Below are 22,187 nucleotides of genomic sequence, written 5' to 3' on the forward strand. Positions count from 1 at the left end.
CTGCCACGGCCAAGATGCTTCTGCTCGGCCCCTTAGCGGCCTGGTCTGGCCTGGCAAAACAAACATCACGCGGTAATTATAGAGGGAACATGTTTATTTCGCATTAAATCGGGGTCGGGCAGGCGAAATATGGCAGCATGTTTTATATGGGCGTCGGGCGTCCACCCGCTGCGGATCCAGGTCGGGTCGGGTCTGCGGGAAAACCTTCAGGTCAGAGCTGGACCACGCAGGGACCAAACGAAAAGCGAGGCTAAAACACCTTCCGACGCCAGCGAAACGTGGGGGAAACAAAACATAAATAAACATAAAGCAAATAATTGCGTTCTCCGACGGTTGGCAGTGCCACAGCGTGAGAAAATGCGCGGCTTTGATTGAAATCGATAAATTCTAGAAATATGGGAAATGGGCGCCAGTGAATGAGCAGTGATCTCGTAAGTCGCTCGCGCCACCAAACAGCCCGTCAATCGGACGGAGCCTATCGCTTTGGTTTACGTCTATGATGGCGTCTATGGCTTGAAGTGTTGATAGGTAAGAAAATTAAACAATATAAGTAATGTTTAAATAGTTAAGTCCGAATACAAACTAAATATTGCCCACTCCTTGACGCCACTGCCTACAATCCTTCCGATTGCTACGGCCACGCATCGCAAGGACCTGTCCATCGTGCCACAAAGTTACCGGGACTGGGGGCCGTACCGCGCCCGACAGCTGGCCTGGATGGATGGACCAGGGGACCAGGATCCCCACCAGGTCGGCCGATGAGTTGGCGAGACCACCCCAAAAAGGGCCGAAACGGGTCTGATCTAATGTGATGGATTTTCTGTAATTTGCTCCGACATGCGCCAGGCCACATCCAACCCCAGAGCAGCGGCTACGGCCATCAACCGGCCGTATCTCCAGGTCTCAGGACTGGTTGACGAGAAGAAGACTAACACCAGAAACAAAACCGGAGCGAACGAACCTGAAATGGATCTCGCGCCGCACCCTTGAGAAATCAGTGACTGATCTGCGTCTGCGGGAGGATCGTTATGATCCTGTTGCGCGCCCAGCCCGGTCCGGCTGCAATTTATAATGCAGCCGTTGCGGTGCATCGCGCGAGTTTATTACATTTTAGCGCAGGCATATTTTACATCGCTGCTTGCCGGCAAGCACGGGAACCGGATCGACCGAAGGTCCGCGAAGCAACCGTGGTCGTGGCCGGACATTATGGCTTCCACGGATCGGGGCAGATGAGTAGCTGCCACTGCTGCGAGGTCCCCGGAGGTTGAAGATCGTATCAAATCGGTTCATCAAGGCCCGGTTGTTGTTTGCACTTTCGCCTCTCTCGAAGGCTGGGGCCATCAAACTGAGCGGGTGAAGCTCGGGTTTAATTGCTCCGGTGTCAAACATGCGCCAGGTGATTTTTACAATTTTGATTTAAATATTCCGAACAGTAAGAGGCTTGGTAGATGTTGGTCGAACTTGTTGCTTAGTGTGAATAGGTAAAAAAGGAATTTAAGAATCGATTTAATTGCTTATTGACGGGACGGAATGGGCTCGTTAGTGTCACAGTGCGCGTCAATGGTTCAATTTAATCAATTTCAACGACAGTGGCATTTTAATTGATCCATAGACCCAAAACATTCCCAAGGCGTTTTATTGATCAATTCGAAGCTCGGAGTGCAATCGCAACCTCACCTATTGGCACGCCATTTCCATCGGAATGCGAACCGGCTTTAAGAGCGTTGCGAATTTGCGTCTCCCGGTTTATGCCCCCGGTTTCGCAGGTTCCAAAACGCAAATTGCGGTGTCATAACGAATCACCGAATCCACATTTATATGATCTCCACGCTCGCTCGCTAGCGGTCTGGTGTCATTTTCATTTCACGAGCGCTACTTAAAACGAAACCCCCTCAATCAGGTGGCAAGTGAGCGATTTATGGCCGCACTCAGATACACCGGACCGGACTGGGTGACACTTTTTTGTGGCTCGGAATTTTAGTGCCCGAGAAGCGTGAAGCGAACCACTTAGGTCTCGAGAAACCGACGCTCGTCAAATTTGGGGCCGAACAGAATGTGACCAGAACGCGCTACGCAACGCTCAATAAAACCCGCGGAAATGTGCCAAAACAGATGGTGTCTTCCGAAACTCGGTCAAGGCTTTCGGTATTCGGTTAAACCGCGAAAGAGGGCGCGATACGCAATGTTTGCGCTGAATGGCTGGCGCGATATCATTTACGACCAATCAAACGGTCCCAGACCCTGGCCTGGGGGGTTCCATAAAATCTGAAGCATACGATACGCACTTTAATTATCCGTCAGTTGTGAGTACTGGGGTGTTCAATAAGTTCGTACGGTCGGTTTCAATCGGTCACTTACATTTCTTTACAAGCCAATTAGTATCGACATGTCACAATATTTTTTACAACGAAAATAGTCAAGTATCGTGCAGTGATTGAATTTTTATTTTTAGAAGGTTTAAAAGCAAAGGAAAATTATGAACGAATATTGAAAGTGTGCAGGGACTCTTCACCTTTAAGTAGGAGGTTGAAAGGGGGCTTTCTGAGTTTAAACCTGGTCATACTAACCTTCAAGACGATCCACACCAAGGACGCCCAAAAACAACAAGAAATCGTGGAAAAATTACAGAATATCGTATTGGAAAATCGACGAACCACTAAAAGAGATTTAGTACAAGGCCTAGGCATTTCATTGAGCAGTATAACCAATATTTTGGCTGAAGTTTTGGGTTCCTGAAAGCTGTTTGCAGAATGGGTGACAAATTCGCTAAAAACGCATTCGGTTGCATCTTTCTTGCCATGTTAAATGATTGATGTTGTTGTGAATGAAATGATGTTGTGAAATGCGTTTTAGATAGCATTAAATGTAGTTTGTGCATCGAATCATCACTATGGATGAGATTTGGGTCTATCACCATGATCCTGGATCGAAGCAAGAGGCTAAAGAGTGTTGTGAAGCTTTACATTCGGTTCCGAAACGAATTCGTCCAAAAATTGCCTGAAAAGATGTTAGCATCAGTTTTGTGGGATGCGAATGAAATTTTGTTGGCGGATTATTTGCAAACTGGTAAAACAATAAATTTTGATTGTTCTTGTAACCTTTACGATCTACTGAATGTGAAAACTCGTGAAAAACGACCCGGTTTAAAGAAGAAAAACATCCTCTTTCATCAGGGCAATCAACCCTGTCACAAGAGCATTTCGAAAATGGCAAAATTCCATGAATTAAAATTCGAATTGCTTAGGTATCCACCGTATATACCAAATTTGGTATCTAGCGACTCCCATCTGTTTTCTGACCTCAAACAAAATCATGCGTGGAAAGCGTTTTTCATCAAATTATGACGTCACAGCAGCTGCGGAAGCAGTTTTTGAAGACCTTCCAGTTTCTCACTCCAGGGATGGAATTTTTGTGTTTGTGTGAAAAAATGTATTTTTCTTATCGACCGTACGAACTTTTTGAACTGCCTAGTAGAATAGGAAAAGGGATCACCTAGGGATCACGCATAGACGCATAGATGGGACATTAGCGATGCTGTTACTCCGCTCCCTTTAAGAAGGATAGATCACAAACCGATGCCATTCGCACTCACCCGAAGTTGTCGTCCTGAAAGGGTTCGAGCCGCCGGGCGTCGGAGATTAATTCACGAGCGGCCCCAGGCCGAAGTGTCCGGCGAGACCGAAAGGGTGCATTACATTTTATCGCAAAACGGACATTTTTGCGCTGTCTGCGGGCGTCGGTGTTTATCATTCGGAGCACCCCCGATAAGTGTGGTGCCGAGTGGTCTGCTCTGGGACTGGGCGGCCGGTAATGGACCTGCACGCGCTACAAAACGGGCGCAATTTATGATCCGTGTGAAGAGATTAGGATTGCAAGAGAGCGCGAGCGGGGAGAAAGATCATTATGCGGCGAAGGCGAATGGCGATCGCGCCCGAGATTGGCGCGCCCACCGTTAATGTGTGAGTCCGTGTGTCCGGGTTGAAATAGTTTCGCAAACGATTGGGTCATTTATTTGATGGATCCAATCCGGCCGCGAACGGGCCTTCTGGGCCGGAGTGTGCCGAGAGTAGAAACAAACACGATTGGCCGCCCTCAAGTAAACGAGCTGCCAGCTGGGGAAGTAATTACCGCCCGCTTGATGATGATTATCTTTTAATATTCTATTTACACACACGTGGAAGGACGAAGGTGGCGAAAGGCGAGCCCATTCGGAGGTTCGGAGTTATCTTTTGGGGCCATCTGCGACCCGACGGTGAAATTGGCGAACAAGTGGCTCAGGAATCGCTTCCCACTTATCGCATCAGCGACTTGACTCGGCGGGCTCGGTGCGTCGAATTAGTTGCGATCGCGCGGCCCAAATGACTTCATTGACTACTCCGCTCCGTCCGGGACGATCCGGGTGCATGCCGGTCCATGTTCCCAGCATCCCAACGGGTCCCTTAACGATGAATTAGCAATTGCAGGCGCTGCATTCGCAGAGGCTGCCGAGTTTGAAGCCCAAATACCAAGTCGCGACGGAACATGATCGTAAAGATCGATCGAACATGACACGGTGCGATGGAAACATGTCGCACGGTGCCGGAGCCGGTGTGTACCACTTCCCACACCGCGTTTTGAGGGCCACCGTGGCCCCATCCGGGAACTACGGGCTCCGCGGATCGCGCGCAGGATGCCTGCGGGCACTGGAACCCCCGAACTGGAACGGGCATCGATTTATTACGGTGACGTTCATAAATTTCCCTACGGCACATTTGTCACCGACGGTCGCCGCAGCCGACCGGAGTCCTGGTATGCAAAATCGAAGCGGGACTTGGCCAGGCAGTCCGAGTCCCGGCATTTGCATCGCGCCCGGCGAACAGTCGAAGGCGAAGGACGACGGGGACGAGCCGAGCGGAAAGACACTTGCTTTTTTGACAGATTCATGACGGTTGCGGTCCAAATGAACATGTCTTGCGCTGAAAACTGGCATCCCGCCTCCGGCTTCGCACCTCCGGTGACAGTCGACCGCGCACCGACCGGGGACATTCGGTCCGAAGATTGATTGATGAAACGGCGGCCCGGATGCCGATGCGTGCATTGTGACTGCATCGTCTCCCATCGCCTGGAGTCCTGGGCCAGGAAGGCCGTGTTTAAGTGCGTCAGGCGTTTAAGTAGGAGGCGGACGTTACCGTCCTGTCCAGTCCAGTTGCCATTCGGGGACCGGCCCCGATCGGTGGAGACTTTATGTGGCACGTTGGATCGTTTCGATTTGATCAGTCATTTTTTAAACAAAATCCTTTTAAAATAGATTAACTATAAAGGGTGGATAGGGTGTTTCGTATCTGGTGTAATCAGCATGGAATGGTCTATCATGAACTGCTTTAGCTGCTCACAACTGATCCACATGAGTCCAGTAGTGCGGTTCCAACGTCCCATAATGTGCCAAAATAAATGGTAAATCCCCATTCTTAAGGTGTCTAAGATCATCGGGGATGTTTTAATTAAAGGGTTCACCACATTCTCTAGATGCCAAAACTATCCCTCGTGATGCTCTTAAGGCCTTTGCACACCAAAATGAAATGAAATGAAATGAAAGTAGCGTAGCGAACGACGCGTTGTCTCGTATGGGATTCTATGGGACCCTTCACACCGGCGTCGACGAAAACTTCGTACGGCGACGACGAATCTGTATGAAAAGACAACGCTCCTTTTGTGTCGCTTACAAACTTTGGCCAAGGTTCGTATACTTGGTTTTTGGGTGAGTGGTGCGAAGTCTTGTGTTTTGACAGATTATTTGTGTTTATATTTAGAAGATCAAGACACATTGAATTTTTGGTGCGAGAATTAAAATAGTTTCATGATGAATTTGTGTTTGTATTACAAGTAATAATTAAGTTAAAATTATTTTGCATGCTTGTGATACAAAAATAACGTCAAATGAGTAATCTTCGATTAGTTTTTAACTACCCAAGATGTCTAATTGTTTTCGCCCGAACGAGAGGGCGAAAGACTTTTCCGTTGCCTGTCGCCGCCGTTCGTAACCGGTGTGAAAGGTCCGAAAAAGCGTCGCGTCGAAACGTACGTAACGTTCCCTGTGTGTGGGGGCCTTTAATCATAATAGAGTGACCAGTATTACTTTCAAAACGAATGGCCCGTATCGACCCGAATAACTCCATTTTGACTTCAACCGTCCCGAGCATAAACAATCGATCAAAAGGCCCGGCTCGGGTATGCGTATCCAAAGCATTGTCCCCAACACCCCCCCAAGACAGGCGTCAAATAAAACGGTCGAGAACGCGTGTAACGCAACGCGCCACTTGAACCGCGCATGGCTTCGGAGCACGTGGCTCGCCGCAGAATTAATTGCGCTCGATTGAGCCGGCCGAGCGACCGACTGGCGGCGCGGTGCGGCGTGACAAATGACGCATCGCGGGGCACGCGCAAATCTCCCCCCTCGGACACCACTCCCCGTGGCCCTATCCGTTGCTCGCACTTGCGCCCCGGTGCGCGGGTACGTCCGCAAATAAACGTTTATTTACGCCACTGACCATCGCGCCGTGCCGCGAAACCGATCAATAGCGCGGCCGGCTGGTGAGCGGACGGGCTCTTCGCGTTTATTATACGCGGACCCGATTAGTGGTGATTATGATTGTGAGCAATCATTTATTGGCTTCCTACACGGCTGGCGGGCGGGCGGTCGTGTGACCGGTGGAAACAGAGTTGCATCCGCACAACGACGCGCTGCGGGAGCTGCGTCACTCAACGCCGGTCACTATTAAGCGGCCGATTGCTGGAGACACCTACGATCATATCTCGAGGAGGGGGGCTGGAAGATAGCCATAACGATGGCCAGCTCGGGACGCAAATCCCACCATCACACGGTAGTAATCTCTTCGGGTGGTAATCGTAAAATAATCGCCCGTAATTTAATATCACACTTCGCCGGCTTCACTGCCGTCCCAGAAGTCCTGGAGTGGACTGGATCACTGGACGTGTGTCTTTCGTTTGGCCAACTGGAACGCAGTCCCACCAGTGAGGGAGAGTTTATTTATTTACACAATTCTATGCGGCCCGGGATTACGCCGGCTCCTATGGCGCACGGTGCGAAAATCCACTTCGGAGCCCACCGGAAGCAGTCGGTCGGTCGGTCGGTCGGCCGGTTGGTGACGCTCTTTACGTTTTTGCACGGATTTAATCAGTCACGTCGGTGAGATTACGTTTTGCATGCTGCTCCCGTGTGACGGATCCGAGGGACGAGTTCTTGCACTAGGACTGGAGATTGGACGTGCTAAACACGAATCGCGAGCGAAAAAGAAAACGAAGCAAGAGTGATGGAAGTTGGCAACAAACAAGGGCTTTGGCAACTCTTTGCCAATTGTTGCCAATTTTAATCCGTAAACTAGTAGGCCTAGAAGTTCGCAAGAGAAGTGAGCGTTTGGGAAAGAGTTTGGCAAAAGTGTTCGCAAAAAATGGATCGCTGATGGCCACAGTTTGGACAGTAAGTTTCGATATTGAAGAAACACGCATATCGAGTTTTGTGAAATTTGAAGGTAGGTCCATGGTTTGAATCTTACGGTTTTGGTACTTTGCCTACAAAATCCTCATAGAATTCTGTGACGTTGTCTATCGAGAAGACCTCCATATAATATTATCAAACCATAATTTCGTAATGCTTGCTGCAAGGGACCATTAGGCACTGTAATGTATCGGTTACATATGGCCAATGTCTTATTGGAAATTAAGTTTATGCATTGAGCTACGCTTGCTCGATTTGCGAGTCTCAGAACAATCTAGAGTAGAAAACAAAAAATCAATTCCAGGATGCTGACTTCAAGCAGTATTGAGTCGCTCTAAATTAGGCAAACCCAATTCATTAGAAAAACTTATTTTCTATAGCAAACAAGTAACCTTTTTAAAAAGTAAATGTTTTTGTAATTAAAAAACATTCAAAAAGCACATTAATGTAATTCATAATTTATTATTAAGGCCTATGCTAATCTTCAAGGTGCTTAGGAAAAACTACAGTCAGTTTATTTGATTGGGTCTCTCGTCTTTCGTAAAAACACTATTCTTATTCACAACAACAACCATTCAACCGCAACAACGCCATTTAACAACACTGCGCCGATCCAACAAACTGCACCGTTTGCTCGTGGTCCGTGGTCCGTTTGCCAATATTTATTAGGATCCTTTGCGTTCGCATCGGGTCCAACTGGGTGTGTGCATTAGTGGCCAATGCAGCCTGACTGGCGGCCCGAACCGGCACAAGCCTCTCGCACAACATCTATAAGCCGATGACTCTAAGAAGCTTTACCGCCGGAACCGCGCGATCAATTATCTCGCTACTTAGGTCTAGCCGGGTGGCCACGCCAAGATTCGTTCCACTGCGCCCGCAAGCTAAGCCTGCGCCAGGGGAGCCTGCGCACGTTCGTTAGAAGCTAGTTTTTGCACACAGTTTTCGCACGGTTTGAGATAGCGAAAGCTTAGCGACCTAGCGACCGTAAGCCAGTTGCCAAAATGATTGCAATAAATTAACCGTACCAGGTCGGACCGGGCCATGGTTCGGTGACATCATTGGGTGAGGGATTTAGATGCCAGGAAGAAAGGCTCCAACCGTTGGGCAACCCGCATTTGGGGAGCGTATTTTTTAATGACGATCGTTTAAAAGAGTTTAATTTTTGGTGTCCTCGATTCAGGGCAGGATTAAACGGCAACAAAATTGCAGATCCCCGCTTTCGTAAGCCGTTCAATGTGTTAAGCCATTTCAATGTAACCGTAGCTTAGAAACATGTCGGCAGGCCTTTCGGGTGCACCTGTGCCCTGCGAGCTCGACGTTCGTCGTTTGCATGCAGCGATCGATAGAAAATCTTTCGCACTGGCAACACACCACAGCAGCAGCAGCATCGGCCGCCTACCGAGCGACCCTAGCTTCGGGAACTCGCTGTTTGCGGGAACCACTCCTATCCGGCCGGCCACCGCGCTGGACCGAGTTGGAATTCGAGTGACCCACTAGAACGTCGGCACAAATGTCACCGAGCCGAGCTCAGGCACCGCGGTGCTAAATCTTGCATCTCGCAAAACGGTTTGCCATCCCGGATCCCCGGAGTGGTTCCCGCGGTGTCCCCCCTGGGGGAGACCACTTTCGGTTTCGGAAGTGGCCCGCGGGGAGAGGGCTGCGGGTGCCCCAAGGCACGCCGTAGAGAGTCGTTGCCGTGGCGAACGAGCCAGCGAGCGTGTGGCCGTTGTGTGCCGTTCAACCTTAACCTCAATCCGCACGAGGACCGTGCAGCAGGGAGTGTTAGGGTTTGGTTCGTTTAGCCCATGCCAGCCAACCAGCCAGCCAGCATGCCAGGCTGACCTACAGCCGCTTCGACGGCCCTTCGCTCCTTGTGGTGCGGTGAATTATTTATATTTATTCAAAACCGGCCAAATCCGTACTCGGAGCACCCCGGACCAGGGGTCGGAGTCGGGCGCACATCATCACATTTTGAGCGCACGGTTGCCGGGGAGGGGTTCGAGGGTGCGGGGAAGAGATGTTATCAGCGTGAATCAGCGACACAGCACGGCCCGGGTACCGGGCGCGGGCCAACCAATCGTCGCAAGTGACCGACCGGCGGTGAAACCGAAGCCGCGGTCCCGCAGTGTTGATTGGCTCACGGGGAGGACGAGGACGCGAGGAATCGTATCTGCGAACGGGTGACCCGATCGTCGCCGTCACGCCGGCCGCCGTGCCTAATGAGCCGTGCCGGCTTCACTCGGCGCAACTGCAGCGCAATCGCGATCGTGTGGTCTGCGCTGATAAGCATAAAAACGCGATGCGCGATCCCGACGGCCGGCCGTCGTCGTTAGAACATAAATTAACGTGTCTATTAATTGGTCGTTAGCGGCGGTCGCCCGCTAAGCCGCTGCCACGGCGCACAATGGCGGGACGCGCATGGTGGCGGTTGGCGCAAAACCGCTCATAACCGTAATCTGCGGCGATGTCGATGCGCGGCGCACTTTTCGCGAAGAATCGATCGTCAACCAACCGGGGACTGGCGGAGAAGCTCCGATCGGGCGCGGGGTGCGTGGACAGCTGGTTTGAATGGCGTTTCGCACCGGACCGGAGCGCGTGAAAAGCTGACAAATAAATTTCCAGTCCAGTATGGCGGGCATTGCGACACGGTCAACTTATGGTGCTGTGCTCCCCCCGGTGAGGCCGTAACTCTCCCTTGGCTCATTGAGGTCATGGGTACACGACGAGGACTTGTTTTGCTGTTTGTAGCTCAATGTGTTCATTTTAAGAATTTTGGAAGTTGTTAAATTTGTAACAATCGGGAGTATTAGGTATGGGGGCTACTTCCTAATATATTTGTTTATGTAAAAGTATTTAAAGGTTCAAAAACGGTTAAATTCGACGAATTTAATAACACACAGGCAATTGCAGGTCTTCTGCTTTGAATTAAATTGATTAATGAAACAAAAGACTTGATCGTTCGAAAGCAAGCGACGAACCTACCTGCAAGTGACACTACAGCGCCCCAAAAAGGTATTAACATTTAATGTTGGGAGCATCTTTAAAGAAATGATTGTAGCTGTTTCCCTTTCTTACAACTTCCTAAAGATTTGAGTACGTAAATTTTTAACCCAACACCCGGTAACACTCGGCCGCGCTCGCTTCCCAGTGAATCACTCTGTACCTCTGCGGTGCGCAGTGAATCATACGCTTCCTTGAAGAGATTTCGCCCCGCTGGCGAGTGGCACAAACCACCCAGTAACCGTAACCGCGCCACACCATAATATCAGCTTCACACCGATCTTCGGGTAGCCCTAACGCCGAGCGCAGTGGCGTATAGTACCCGATCGTACACGCGTACGTACCACAGCGTTCAGAGGGCGACACGAGGAGACACACTCTTGACGCTAATATCTTACCGCAAGTATCACTGGGTGCACGTATTTTGCATTTAGCCCGCGCCATTCTATCGGCCCCGCTGGCACAATCTCCGGCAGCACATTATGATACATTGCCCGGCCGCAGACGGGCCCTTCCACACAGCGGCAGGACGTTTTACTACTGGCAGCACACAGGAAGGCAGCACATACTTAGCATACAATATGCTTTAAAATGCGCCCGGAGCGTGTCCCTCGCCTCGCTTATCATAAGCGTCTCGCGATCGGGCCAGGCCCAACGCCACATCGCTGTCGCCAGGTTGCCGGGACCAACGGTTCAACTCAACGCGTTTCGCCGGCTGGGAGGGAGAACAATAATTTTCGGACATCTGGTGGCGGTCGCGACATTATCACACTTTAATGCGTTCCGTTGCGTGCCGGGCGCGATGGCACCACGGTGACCTTTGGCCACTGGCCGGGATGCGAAGGGATTCCACGGAACGGTGTTGACCCAAATCACGGCCAGGCCATGCCACTTGGTCGGTTCGCTGCCGGAACAGATGTTCATCGCAGAATAACATTGCAAGACCGACGACGGAAGCGACGGTGCAATCTCAGAACGTCCAAAAACGGGTAACGTTATGTTCGGTGCCTCTCGTTTCTTTTTTAATGCTGCCAACAACGATCCTTACAGGGCAGCTATTATGCAAAGCGGTCCCCACCAGACTGGCGAGTGGCGGCCGTTTAGGGCGCTTAGAGTGAGCCCAAACAGAGTCCGAAAGGGCACCACAATGTTGAAGGACTTCATCAGAGACGATCGATCCGAGGGGGGTTACTAAGGTAGTTAAGAAAACAGACACCATTTTGCACGCGATGCAAAGGTAGCTAAAGATCTTCTAATCCATCCAGCCCCTTGGTTGGAGTTCGATTACCAATTTACCGAGCTACCGGTGCCCGGGCCAATGATGTGCAATATTGTTTGTGGCCATGCCTTCTACCGAAGCCGAATAAAAAACAACCACTTATCCTTGAAATCACGATGACGAGTGGCTTTGAGTGACAATAGGGATTGGCATCGGCCAATCGGCCATCGATCGCGATGCGATCGCGGCACCCCGATACGCGGGGAGACCGTACCGATGGGAACCGTCAGACATTTCCGAGGGCCTAAAAGCCGAGACGGTGACTGTCGATGCCGAGCCAGAGCCCGCGATGCGATCCGATGAAATCGCACAAAAATGTGCCAACATGTTGTTTAGAGGAAGAAGGAACTGGAAAGGACCAGCAACACGCAGGCAGCCCGTGCCGTTCGTGGCGGCGGCTTGATTCTTCTTCCTCGATCCTCCTCGGTTCGGCGCAATCAGCATAGAGATGTCACCGTTTTGCGTGACAGCTGCTGAGAATTTGAATAATGTGTTACGTTCTCATGCAAATGACGCTGACGGCCAAACAAACAACACGAGGCGAGGATCAGGATTCCGACACGCCACCCGTGACGGCGGCGCCGGAGACGTCGTGGTCTATGGCGGCCCGCGGGAACGAGGGTGGGCCGAAAGGTGATCATCACCATGTAAAGGTGTGTTTAATCGGCAGATTGACAAAAGTATCTTTCGCAATCGGTGTTCGGTCCGGCAAGCACTTATGTTGGTAATTTACACCCGGCTGAAGGCTCAAGGAGCGATCTCGGTTGCAGCCAGCCGCTTGTTGTGTAATCTCTATGAGCCTACACAGCGCGACATAATAGCGAGAGCCTTCTGGTGCCTGTACTTCTCGTTGTCCATACTTCATACAAAACGTTTATAGAAATAGTATCAAATTAAAAAATCACAAGGAAAGCAACATTCTAAGCAGAGTGCGAGTGCTGCATAACTTTAGGCGCAACTTATAGTTTAAAATAAACTATTTTAAAATAGTGTATGTTCTGAGGCTTGTGGGCATTACTCTTCAGCATTAGATTTTTTAAAATACTAATCCATTCGCCGGTTGCAAGCAACAACTCTTTGGTCTGCATCCTAACCTGGCTTGAGCATTCCGGTAACGTCGGATAAGGCTATTGGAAAATTATTTTCCTTCGAGAGGCTAACATAGAAAAAGGTACGATCGCCAATGCCCATATTGATTAACTTAACATTCACCTTCATCATCATCATCATCAGGGCGCATACCGCGGAGTGGACCCGGGCAAAGGTTCAGCTGGTCAGTCAATCGGCGAGTGGGGCCCCCGGGGGTCAGGTGTGTGGCTTGTGGTTAGCGCTCCGTAAATTGCCCGCCGGCCGGCCGCTGCCCAATTTGGCGTGAAAATAAATTGAAACACCAATTCATGTCGACCGCAATGATGATGATGCTCGCTCGCCGCGGTGTGGTTTGTTTGGTTTCATGGTCCGTTTCGCTTCCCGTTCTCTCTCGGGAGGTGATGATAAAACTGATAGCACCCGAGCAGCGGGAAATGTAAGGCCATCCCAAATTACCATCGCCACCCGGTTGCGGTTTTCACACCCTCGGAACCGTGCCCTGGATGGGCCACGCGTAATTGGCTACCCCGCCTAGGATCAATCGCATTGAGCAAATAGCAAATCGCCGACGCCGACTACATTCCAGCGGGGCTCTAATCAGCTTATCAGCAGCGCTAATCATCGTGGCGGCCCTTCGGCGGCGCGTTGCAGCACATTTGATAGACGTCCGTGCGCAGCTGACAGCTGCACTGGGTGCGCGCGAAATGCAAATTGGCCATCACTCTGCGGGAATCGCGTCTGGAAGTCAAACGCCCCGCGTGAAGCGTTGATGCGCGAGCCTCGACAACCCCGAAAAAGGGAACACAACCATCCCCTGTGAGTGTGTTGGCGGAAGAAGAACAATATTAAAAGCCAATCCATTATCGTTAGGCCAAACCCCGGCCGGGAGGGTGCCAGGTATTTCGGGCCGGGCCCATTAACCGGGCCGAACGAACCGGGATTATGAGTGAAGTGCCCGGCGTACCCGACCAGATCCTGTGGCGATTTTCGTGGCCTTCACAACCGTTGCGGGCCCGTTGCCGGGTTGATTTGTTTTCCATTTCACACCTCGTTATCACACACCGAGACCGAAGCAGCGTGCCATCGCGGCTGATGCCCGCGAAGACGAAGAATGACGGGCCCGTCCACGGATTCCAATTCATTCCCGCGTCGCGAACACTTTTATTTACGTTACGGCCACGTCCTAGGACCCAGGACGCGGCTCACCGACCCGGCGCACTTCACAGTAATCTTGCCGGACATAATCATACTTTTTTTTGTTGCTGTTTCACCGTTCACAGTTCGTCTTCTCACGCACGCGCTTTATTGGAGCGCTTTTAGCCGTTGTGTTGTTGGTGTTGTTGCGGAATAAAAGCTGCAGATGTGCAACCAACACACGCTCTCTCCCTCTCTCTCTCTCTCTCGCTCTCTCTGGCGAGAAGGAAAAAAAAAGAGAGCGCGAAATAATAAACATCAAAACAATCATATTTCACCAGCGCGTTCGCGAGCGCGCGCGCTCCGGATCCTGCACGGACGAACGGACAGGCGAGACGACGGACAATAAACCACCCGGGCACCGGGAAGATCCACCGATCCACCTCGGCTGTGTCCCAGCCGGGCTGCCCAGAAATTGTTTCCCAGGAAGCCCCGGATTGCCATCCGGTGAAGGTGGCCGGCCGACCGGCCACTCTGACGCGCGCTCCAATCTGATCCCTTCGCCCATCTGGGGCGAAGGCATGGGGCACATCCAGCACAGTGGGTCCAGCAGCGGGGTGTAATACGATCGGATGCGCTTTTTAACAAATTGCCGTGGTGCGAAATTTAAGATGATATCTTTCTCGCCTGCTCGCGCCCGGTTCACGCTGGCCGGCCGGGGCTCTGGTTGTTTTTGGTGTTATTATTTTCCCCACCGACCTCGGGGGCTCAGCTGGGGTTCAAGGGGTACCCATTATCACGTGGCCACCCGGCCCAACGGGGGGCGGCCGCCCTTGGGTCCTACTGTGGACCTAGCTGGCGAAGGAGATGTTGCGGCCTCTGTGCCGTGCCCTGCCGCGTCTATCTTGCTCGCAGCCAGGGCACGAAATCATGCAGTTTGAAGCGCAACGTCAAGACACTCTAGAGGTGGTGCAATTAACGTTATATTTACTGTGCAGAAAATGGTTTCCGATCCGATTACCCACGCCATGGTTGTGACCGTTTGGGGGAACACTCATGCCCTGTTTGCCACAATTTTATTAAACGATTTGCTAAAGTGTCCGTGGTTCGTCGCTTACGGTAGTGCTCAAGTCTTTTGTACTAAATTCATTTTAATCGGAAGTCTAGCAATACACAACCGTAGCGGGCCACATTTAAATGCTGAAACTTAAATTTTAATGCCATTTTCATTTACTGCAGTCACCTTTGGGCCATAAAAGTTCGGCCTGAAACTCACGCCGTACTGAATTAGGCGTTCGCAAATTAGTCACAAATGAACACAAATCATGATAAATGATCACGCCGAATAGCAAACCCGGAGCAGATTCAATAGGTTCGCTATTAATCGGCCTATTTCGCGATACACTTTGACATTTGGGGCCCCCTTGTTTTGTGGTTTCCCAATCGATATTCCTCCACAACATTGGCTCACTAATTCCATCCTCCGCAAAACTGATTCAGTTCTCTTGCGCCCGGTCACCAAAAGCCCGGTAGCCCGGTTGCACTCAATCATACGGTGGAATTAATCAATTCGAACCGAAATAGTAATAAAACAAAACCCACCTGGAAGCTGGTTCCTGCGCTAACGTTACGACACCGCCATGAATCATCTACGCCCCGAAATGAGTGTCCGAATAAAAAACAAACAACCAGAAATAAACTTACCATCGAGTGGCCGAGATACTCGGCGGCATTATCCGAAATGTACAGCAGCTTCCCGTTCTGCGTCAGCATCATGAGGAACCCGGACAGGGCCTGGAAGAAGAGATCGCGAGAGAGAGAGAGAGAGATACAAAAGTTAAAGCCCAACGTTCGATATCGACCTGAATCGGTGCGCCTAGCCGAGTCGGGGCAATGATTAAATAATTCAGAAGAAGGACGAAAGGAAAGAATCAATATTTTAAATCCGCTTGACATCTCGTCACTCTGGCGCAGACCATTGCCCCTGTCCCCAGACCCGGCCGCCGTCTCCGTTCTCACCGCGCCTCACTGACCACTTACGTAAACCTGACAAATCATCAAATTTTCCAATCAAATCAATCTCCGAGTGACACATTCCGAGTGCCAGGCCAGGCCAGAACGCTTCGGTCGGTCTGGGCAAAGCCTTGGCCGGTTTTCTGGTGAGTGAGCGGCGCGCGATCTTTCACACGGACCGTCCCGAAACTCATCGCATCGCATAATCCGCCCGTTCACGGTGGCGCATAGGTGGTTGGCTTCGTTAAATTTTAAAAAGGCACTCGAACCCCACACTGGACGCATGGGAACCTGGACCCGTACGGACGGCAATCGGATCACACGCGTTGGTTCGCGGGAGATTCGCGATTGTTGGGAACGTCAAAAGTGGTTCAAAAGTTGGTTGCGGGCTGGGATTAGAAGTTAAGGATCTGTTCAGTTGTGGCTCCGTTTCGTTTTCTTTTATTTTCATTCGATTTCACTAACCTTCGCGCGGCAAATGAAAGGAATTCCTGAGCGGTCCGTTTTGCCATCCGCAGCGCCAAAAGTGTCACCGGCCAGGGTCAGCATATTGAAATAAATCTTTTATGAATGAATGAGCGATGAATGAATAAAATTACTTTCCTTATCTTGAGTTCTGTTTGAGCACAGATCGAAAGAAGCCATTCCAGTCGATACAGCACGATCTGTGCTGCAGATCTTCCGTGAAGTACAGCGGAGCTCATTATTTGAGCATCGTGGATCGGGCACCGGAGCGAACATAAAATATTTCATTTCAAATCACGAACGATTTTCCCATGATCATTTCCTTCGATGATGGGGTTCGCGAAATTGCCCAATCGCCCAACCAGCCCGTCAGTACTTCTATTTCTCCGCTCCGAGCAGCAGCAATCGATCAAAGATCATCACCCCATCAAAGCGCAAACACAGCACATAGCTTCTCGGGTAGCAGCAGCAGCAGCATGAGGCATAATGCTGACTGTGGAGTTCAAGAAACAAATAAATCTACTGCAAACTATTGGCCCCGGGCAACTCGTCAGCCACATTTCCAGTCACCAAACGAGCGTATCGCGTAATGCAGATCGCGCGAGGCCTGCAGTTTGCCAAATAATACACTCGGATCCTTATTGGGAGAGGCGAATAAAGGCAAACAATAATCGATTATCGATCGATGCTGCTCGATGATTGCTGTTGTGATTTGGTGACTTTCATGAAACACTTCTGTGCAGCCAGCGGCCAGCATAATAATTCATCAACACAATAATCTAACCACAGCACCGCGTTTTGCGGCTTCAAACGAACAGCGAAAGGCTCTCGAAACATCATTTCGGTGTTTGAATTCCCAAACCCATCACTGTGATGTGCATTAGGAAGCGTTTGGAAGCCAACCAACATTCCTAACACCGTAGCCATTGTTGGAGCCCGAATCGGCAACAGTGCCGTTGAATTGTTCAATTATTTATTGCGAGCTCAATCCGCGACAATTTGTCATCGGTGTTCGCCCTCGAGGCACTTCGACGGGAACCACCGGTCTAAACCTAGGTGATGATCGGTATTCCGAAGCGTCTCCAGCGGGACTGCCGAGCTCCATCGCAACGGTACCACAAGCTCTGCACTTCCGTTTGAAGGTGATTTTTTCTAATCTCTGAGAGCGATCGATCGGGGTGAGTTATTGGAAAACCCGGCTATCCGGCTCATGGATCTTCCTTTAATTGCTGGGGCCATGTTTGAAGAAGACTCCCCCGAGAAAGAAACAGAACCGTAAATTGTGAGCCACAAAACTTGGCAAAGCCTTAGCATCGGCCAACAATAATGCGCTCACATAACACACATCAGCGCACCACTTACGCCAACGAAGCCGATGCGCTGTCAACGCAGCGTGCAGATGGGGGTTTTGTGCTCCTTGGCCAAGTTGGCTCCATCAAAATACCGAAAGGAAACGAAAAGGGTCGACGAAGCCACCACTACTCGATGCGGAGAGCCTTTCTTTGCTGCTGCCGTGTGGCGAATTCGCTGCGCTGTCGCCGCCGTTGAGTACCGTGGAAACTGGGTCACCGGTGGTAAAATATGACTATGCTCATGCTGTATGCTTTATGCGCCCGGGATTGAGTTTCCGCCGTCGGAACGCACCATCGTGAGCCCTGCTGTGCGCCCTGCGCGTCTGCGCTCGAGTGTAGGAGAATTAACGATTCAAATTATGTTAAAGTGCTTAGAAAACAATAGTGAGCACCACTAGCTCCGCGTGTGAGTGTTTGATACAGTTAGCAGTGTTGGTGTTGGGGCCGCTCGATAGTAAGCCTCTTTGCGCCACGAGGAAGCTGCACACAGTTTGGTCACAGCATTTTTGGGCCCATAAATGGTCATCGCTGGGCGCTTCAAGAATCTTCACGGCCGGCGGTTGGCGTTCCCACCGTGGTCGCTTCGTGTGAGGCTCGTGGCCACCAAAAGCGGACTTCACCCTCCGCTGGCGACGAAGGACGCGCCGGCGCCGGCCCCGAAGAGCCCATCTTTCCCATTTCGCTTCTCCAATCGCCGGCCAACGGTCTCCGGGCAGAAATGATAAATTCATTGTTAATGTAATAAATATAGAAAACCTGGTCCTGCGACCTGCGGCCTTCGTCCGCGGGGCGCGTCCCCGAAAAAGGAGCTCTCCCGGGTGACGACCACCGACGAACCGAAACGAGAGTAAGCGTCCGGCCCCGGGCCGGCCCGCCTAGCCCGGCTAGGCTAGGGCTCGCCAGAAAGGCGAAACCGGAGGATTATGATTAATCGTTCCATTAGACGTTTTAGGAAACATGTGGCCGCCGCCGGCCTTCGTCGCCGCCGCAGTTCAGCATCGAATCAATCCACTGCTCCGAGTTTCGTTCGATTGTGGTGCGCCTCCGGTAGGGTGTTTTGCGTGCCGGTTGACGGGAGAACCTTACTTTAGGAGGGCTCGTTTTAAGCACGGCACGGCGGACGACGGACAACGGGCCGGGCTTTGACGTTAAGCTCAAGCGCAAAAACAATCATTCGGTGGGCAGCGGCCACAAAGGCACCGAGCGAACGACTAAGTGGTGCGATGAACGACGGGGCGAGCATATAATTCCACTAATCGTCATCCGGAGCGTACCGAAATGGTCCGCCTCGGTTCCGTGCTCCGCTGGGATGTTCTGAATCGGTGAAAAGTGTCCGGTTCGCTCGCGATCCTAGCGGAAACGGGCGTCGGGGGTTTGCGCGGCGCGCGAACGAAAGCGAGTTGCGTGATCGGATCGATTAAATGGCAAATCGGACGCCGATTTCGAAGCGATCGTCCGACCCAGACAGGAAGTGGTGATCTGCCAAATGTCAAGCGTGTAGCACCGAAAAGCCCGTTTTCCGTTCCTTTGTGCCTTGCACTTTCATCTTCGAGCTGAAGCGACTCCGTTAGGCTTTTGGTATCGCAAAGTGTTATGCGCTCTCTGTGTGAATCAATATTTAAAATTCGAAAAACCTATTAATTTGTAAAACCAATATAAAAATTCTAAACGTGTGGTCTACGATTTAATAAAAACAACGAACAATAGAAAAGGGCCCCCTGGTTTGAGAACGGAACAATGTTGGCTGTTTTTTCCCATTTTCCCAGGAAAGCGTCCCCTCATTTAAACTGTCCATCGAATCCCGGGGCACCGGGAACGACAATTGCTCTCGAATTAAAGTCATTACGCAGTTGCAACAACGTTGCAGTTACAGCACCCCTGCTGCGGCTGCACCGTCGAGCGACAGTTTACGCCTTCGATTCGGGGTTCCATTTGGAGCGATTACGTTATGGGTCACCTCAAAGGGTTGACGGGACCGCAAGCAGCACTGACCCGACCGCGATGCTGAATCGAAGCCGATTAACTTCTGCGCCGATAAAGAAAAAGCTTTCAGACAGACAGCTTTCTCGACCCGACGATGGGACGCCATTTTTTCCTCTTTTTTGCGCGCCCAAAGCTGGACCACTGATTTTCGTGCATGATGCGTCCCGTCGTCGATACGAGGAACGGCGGGATCCCGACTTCGCGACGGATGGAGCATGAAAACGATACCGATATTTTTTTGGGCCGCGTTTTTAGGGTCGCGCGAAAGAAACACGGATGAAACGCGAAATTAAGCTTTAAAGTGCTAATATGTGGTTGTGGTCGTTTTTTTCTACGGGGTCCGCTTCCATAACGCCATTCGCTACCAGATGGATCTCCACACCGTTCGCACACACGAGGCGTAGAAATGCTCCAGTTTCAGCCCCGTTGTTTACTCTCCCGCGGGCACGATTTGTGAAAGTGAATTTCTAGTTGGTTCGGTTTTATTCCAAGTGTCACTCCCACCGGCGTTCGGATGATCGGCAGTTCTTCGCACGGGAACGAGTGCGTCCACAAATGAGCTCGCCATAAATCACGTCCTGGACACGGGCCGAGGGTCCGGGTTCAACGTTGGTGGCAAGTCGATTGAGTGAGCACTTTGAAGGCAGTTGGGCGATGGAAAATCAATCATTTTGCACTTTGGCCAAACAGACAGCGGACGCAAATGGTAACGGTTCGCTGGGATGCTGGGAGGTTAACCTAATCAATTTGTGCAGCCCTCGGGTTGGGTGATCCATTTTCCACATCAAGGATTCTAATTTTGGTTTTGCATTACTTTAGATTTTAGACAGGTTTTTTATGAAAAACTAAAAACTTTTCTCATATTCTTATAACACACCTCGATGCGCTTTAGAGAAATTGATTGGTGCCAAGCGTTACAAAATGTGGTCTTTAAATTATTGAACTAACATCGACGTTAGACCAAACACGGTCCAAACCCATCCAACGTCTCCGTTGTATACATAGAAGGATATGGGTATTAGAAACGCCCGAAGCAACAATAGACCAGCAATGTTTTACTTTGGAATTCAATGACATTTTTTATGTATTAAAAATTGCTTAGTTCGTGTTTTACTTATTCTGGCTATAACTAAAGTTATCTCAAGTTGACACAACTAGGAATGATGATGACTAGCAATCGAACATCGATCGATCAAACGACAAAATTGCATGTTAATAAGTGCAAAAGAACCAATCCTTTGCAGAAAGCCAGTTGGTCCATAACTCGAACGTTGTCAGCCAACACTCACAACTTACTCAGATGCGCTCAAGATTCGGTCAGATGCGGTTCAAGCATATTGTACTAAATGTGCACTAAACGTGCACTAAATATGTGCTTCTCCGTTTGTTTCATATTATTTTCCCAACATTGTGCCATTTTGTGGGGTTTGCTTAGTAATGAAAGCTCCGACGGCCACAGAAAATTAACAACCTTCCCGATCAAGTTCGAGCCTCTCTCGCAGAGTGTAGCGTGTTTGAAGTGAAGCTCATGCTGCGATTGCTCGATCGGTCGACCCAACATGAAACATGCTGGAAACTGCATTCAAATGTGGTCTAACGAATGGGGGGACAGGGACGGGAAAGCCGGCGGTCCTCGATGCACAACAACAACAACAACGAAACACAGGGTGCTGCCCAACACAACGGATGAATGACAAATCAATGAACATCGCAGCGGGGCGAACGAAGGCTCGCGTGGGTCTCGCGGCCAGGTCACCGGGAGTTCCTAACGAGCTCTACGCCCCAGCCGGATCCATCTGGCGGACGGACCGTCCCGGGGGGCGGTTGATGCTCCAGTTTCCCATCAAGCTCACCCCGGGTCGAATCAGTCACTTTCGGCCGGCAACCCGGGCTCCTATCCCATCCCAGCTCGACATGGCAAAAAGCCGAACAAACACAAACTCGAATCCTAGTGCCGCGGTGCAATCAGCAGCATGTCACGTTTTAGACCCGTTCCCGTGCCCTTCCGCCAGCCGTCTCCGCACCGTCCGGATAGTGTACGGCCCTCGTGTCTCGGGCCTTCCAAACATATGGGAACTTTTTCAGAAAACATATCATCATCCCGCTCCCGGCCACTCGGCTGCTGGCGGAAACATCTTCCGCTTCGCTGACCAGCGGCGCGCCGGCCACTAAAATCGATCAATTATAATTACAATTCATCGAGTCGAGCCTCCGCCGCGCTCGGTCTGCCTGAGGGAATGGAAACCCCAGGCCGGGCCGATCGGGGCCATTGGCAACAATATTAATTGAGCCCGATACGAGCACACACCACCACTCCCGGCGGCGAACGTCGGCAAGGAGATGAATTTCCCAGCGCGGAGCGCGACAAGGAAACCAC

General features: G+C 50.9%; 1 protein-coding gene across 1 annotated transcript in view; it reads right to left on the reverse strand.

Moving 5' to 3' along the window:
- LOC131207048 (uncharacterized) overlaps window positions 1-22,187 on the reverse strand; it is a 101,424-nt gene that overhangs the window by 31,257 nt on the left and 47,980 nt on the right. Inside the window, exon 4 of the mRNA XM_058199657.1 lies at window positions 15,702-15,791. Coding sequence (XP_058055640.1) covers window positions 15,702-15,791 — 90 coding nt within the window. The remainder of the gene's footprint in view (window positions 1-15,701; window positions 15,792-22,187) is intronic.

Source organism: Anopheles bellator, chromosome 2 (genome assembly GCF_943735745.2).
Source record: "Anopheles bellator chromosome 2, idAnoBellAS_SP24_06.2, whole genome shotgun sequence".
In the NCBI taxonomy this organism is placed as follows: Eukaryota; Metazoa; Arthropoda; class Insecta; order Diptera; family Culicidae; genus Anopheles; species Anopheles bellator.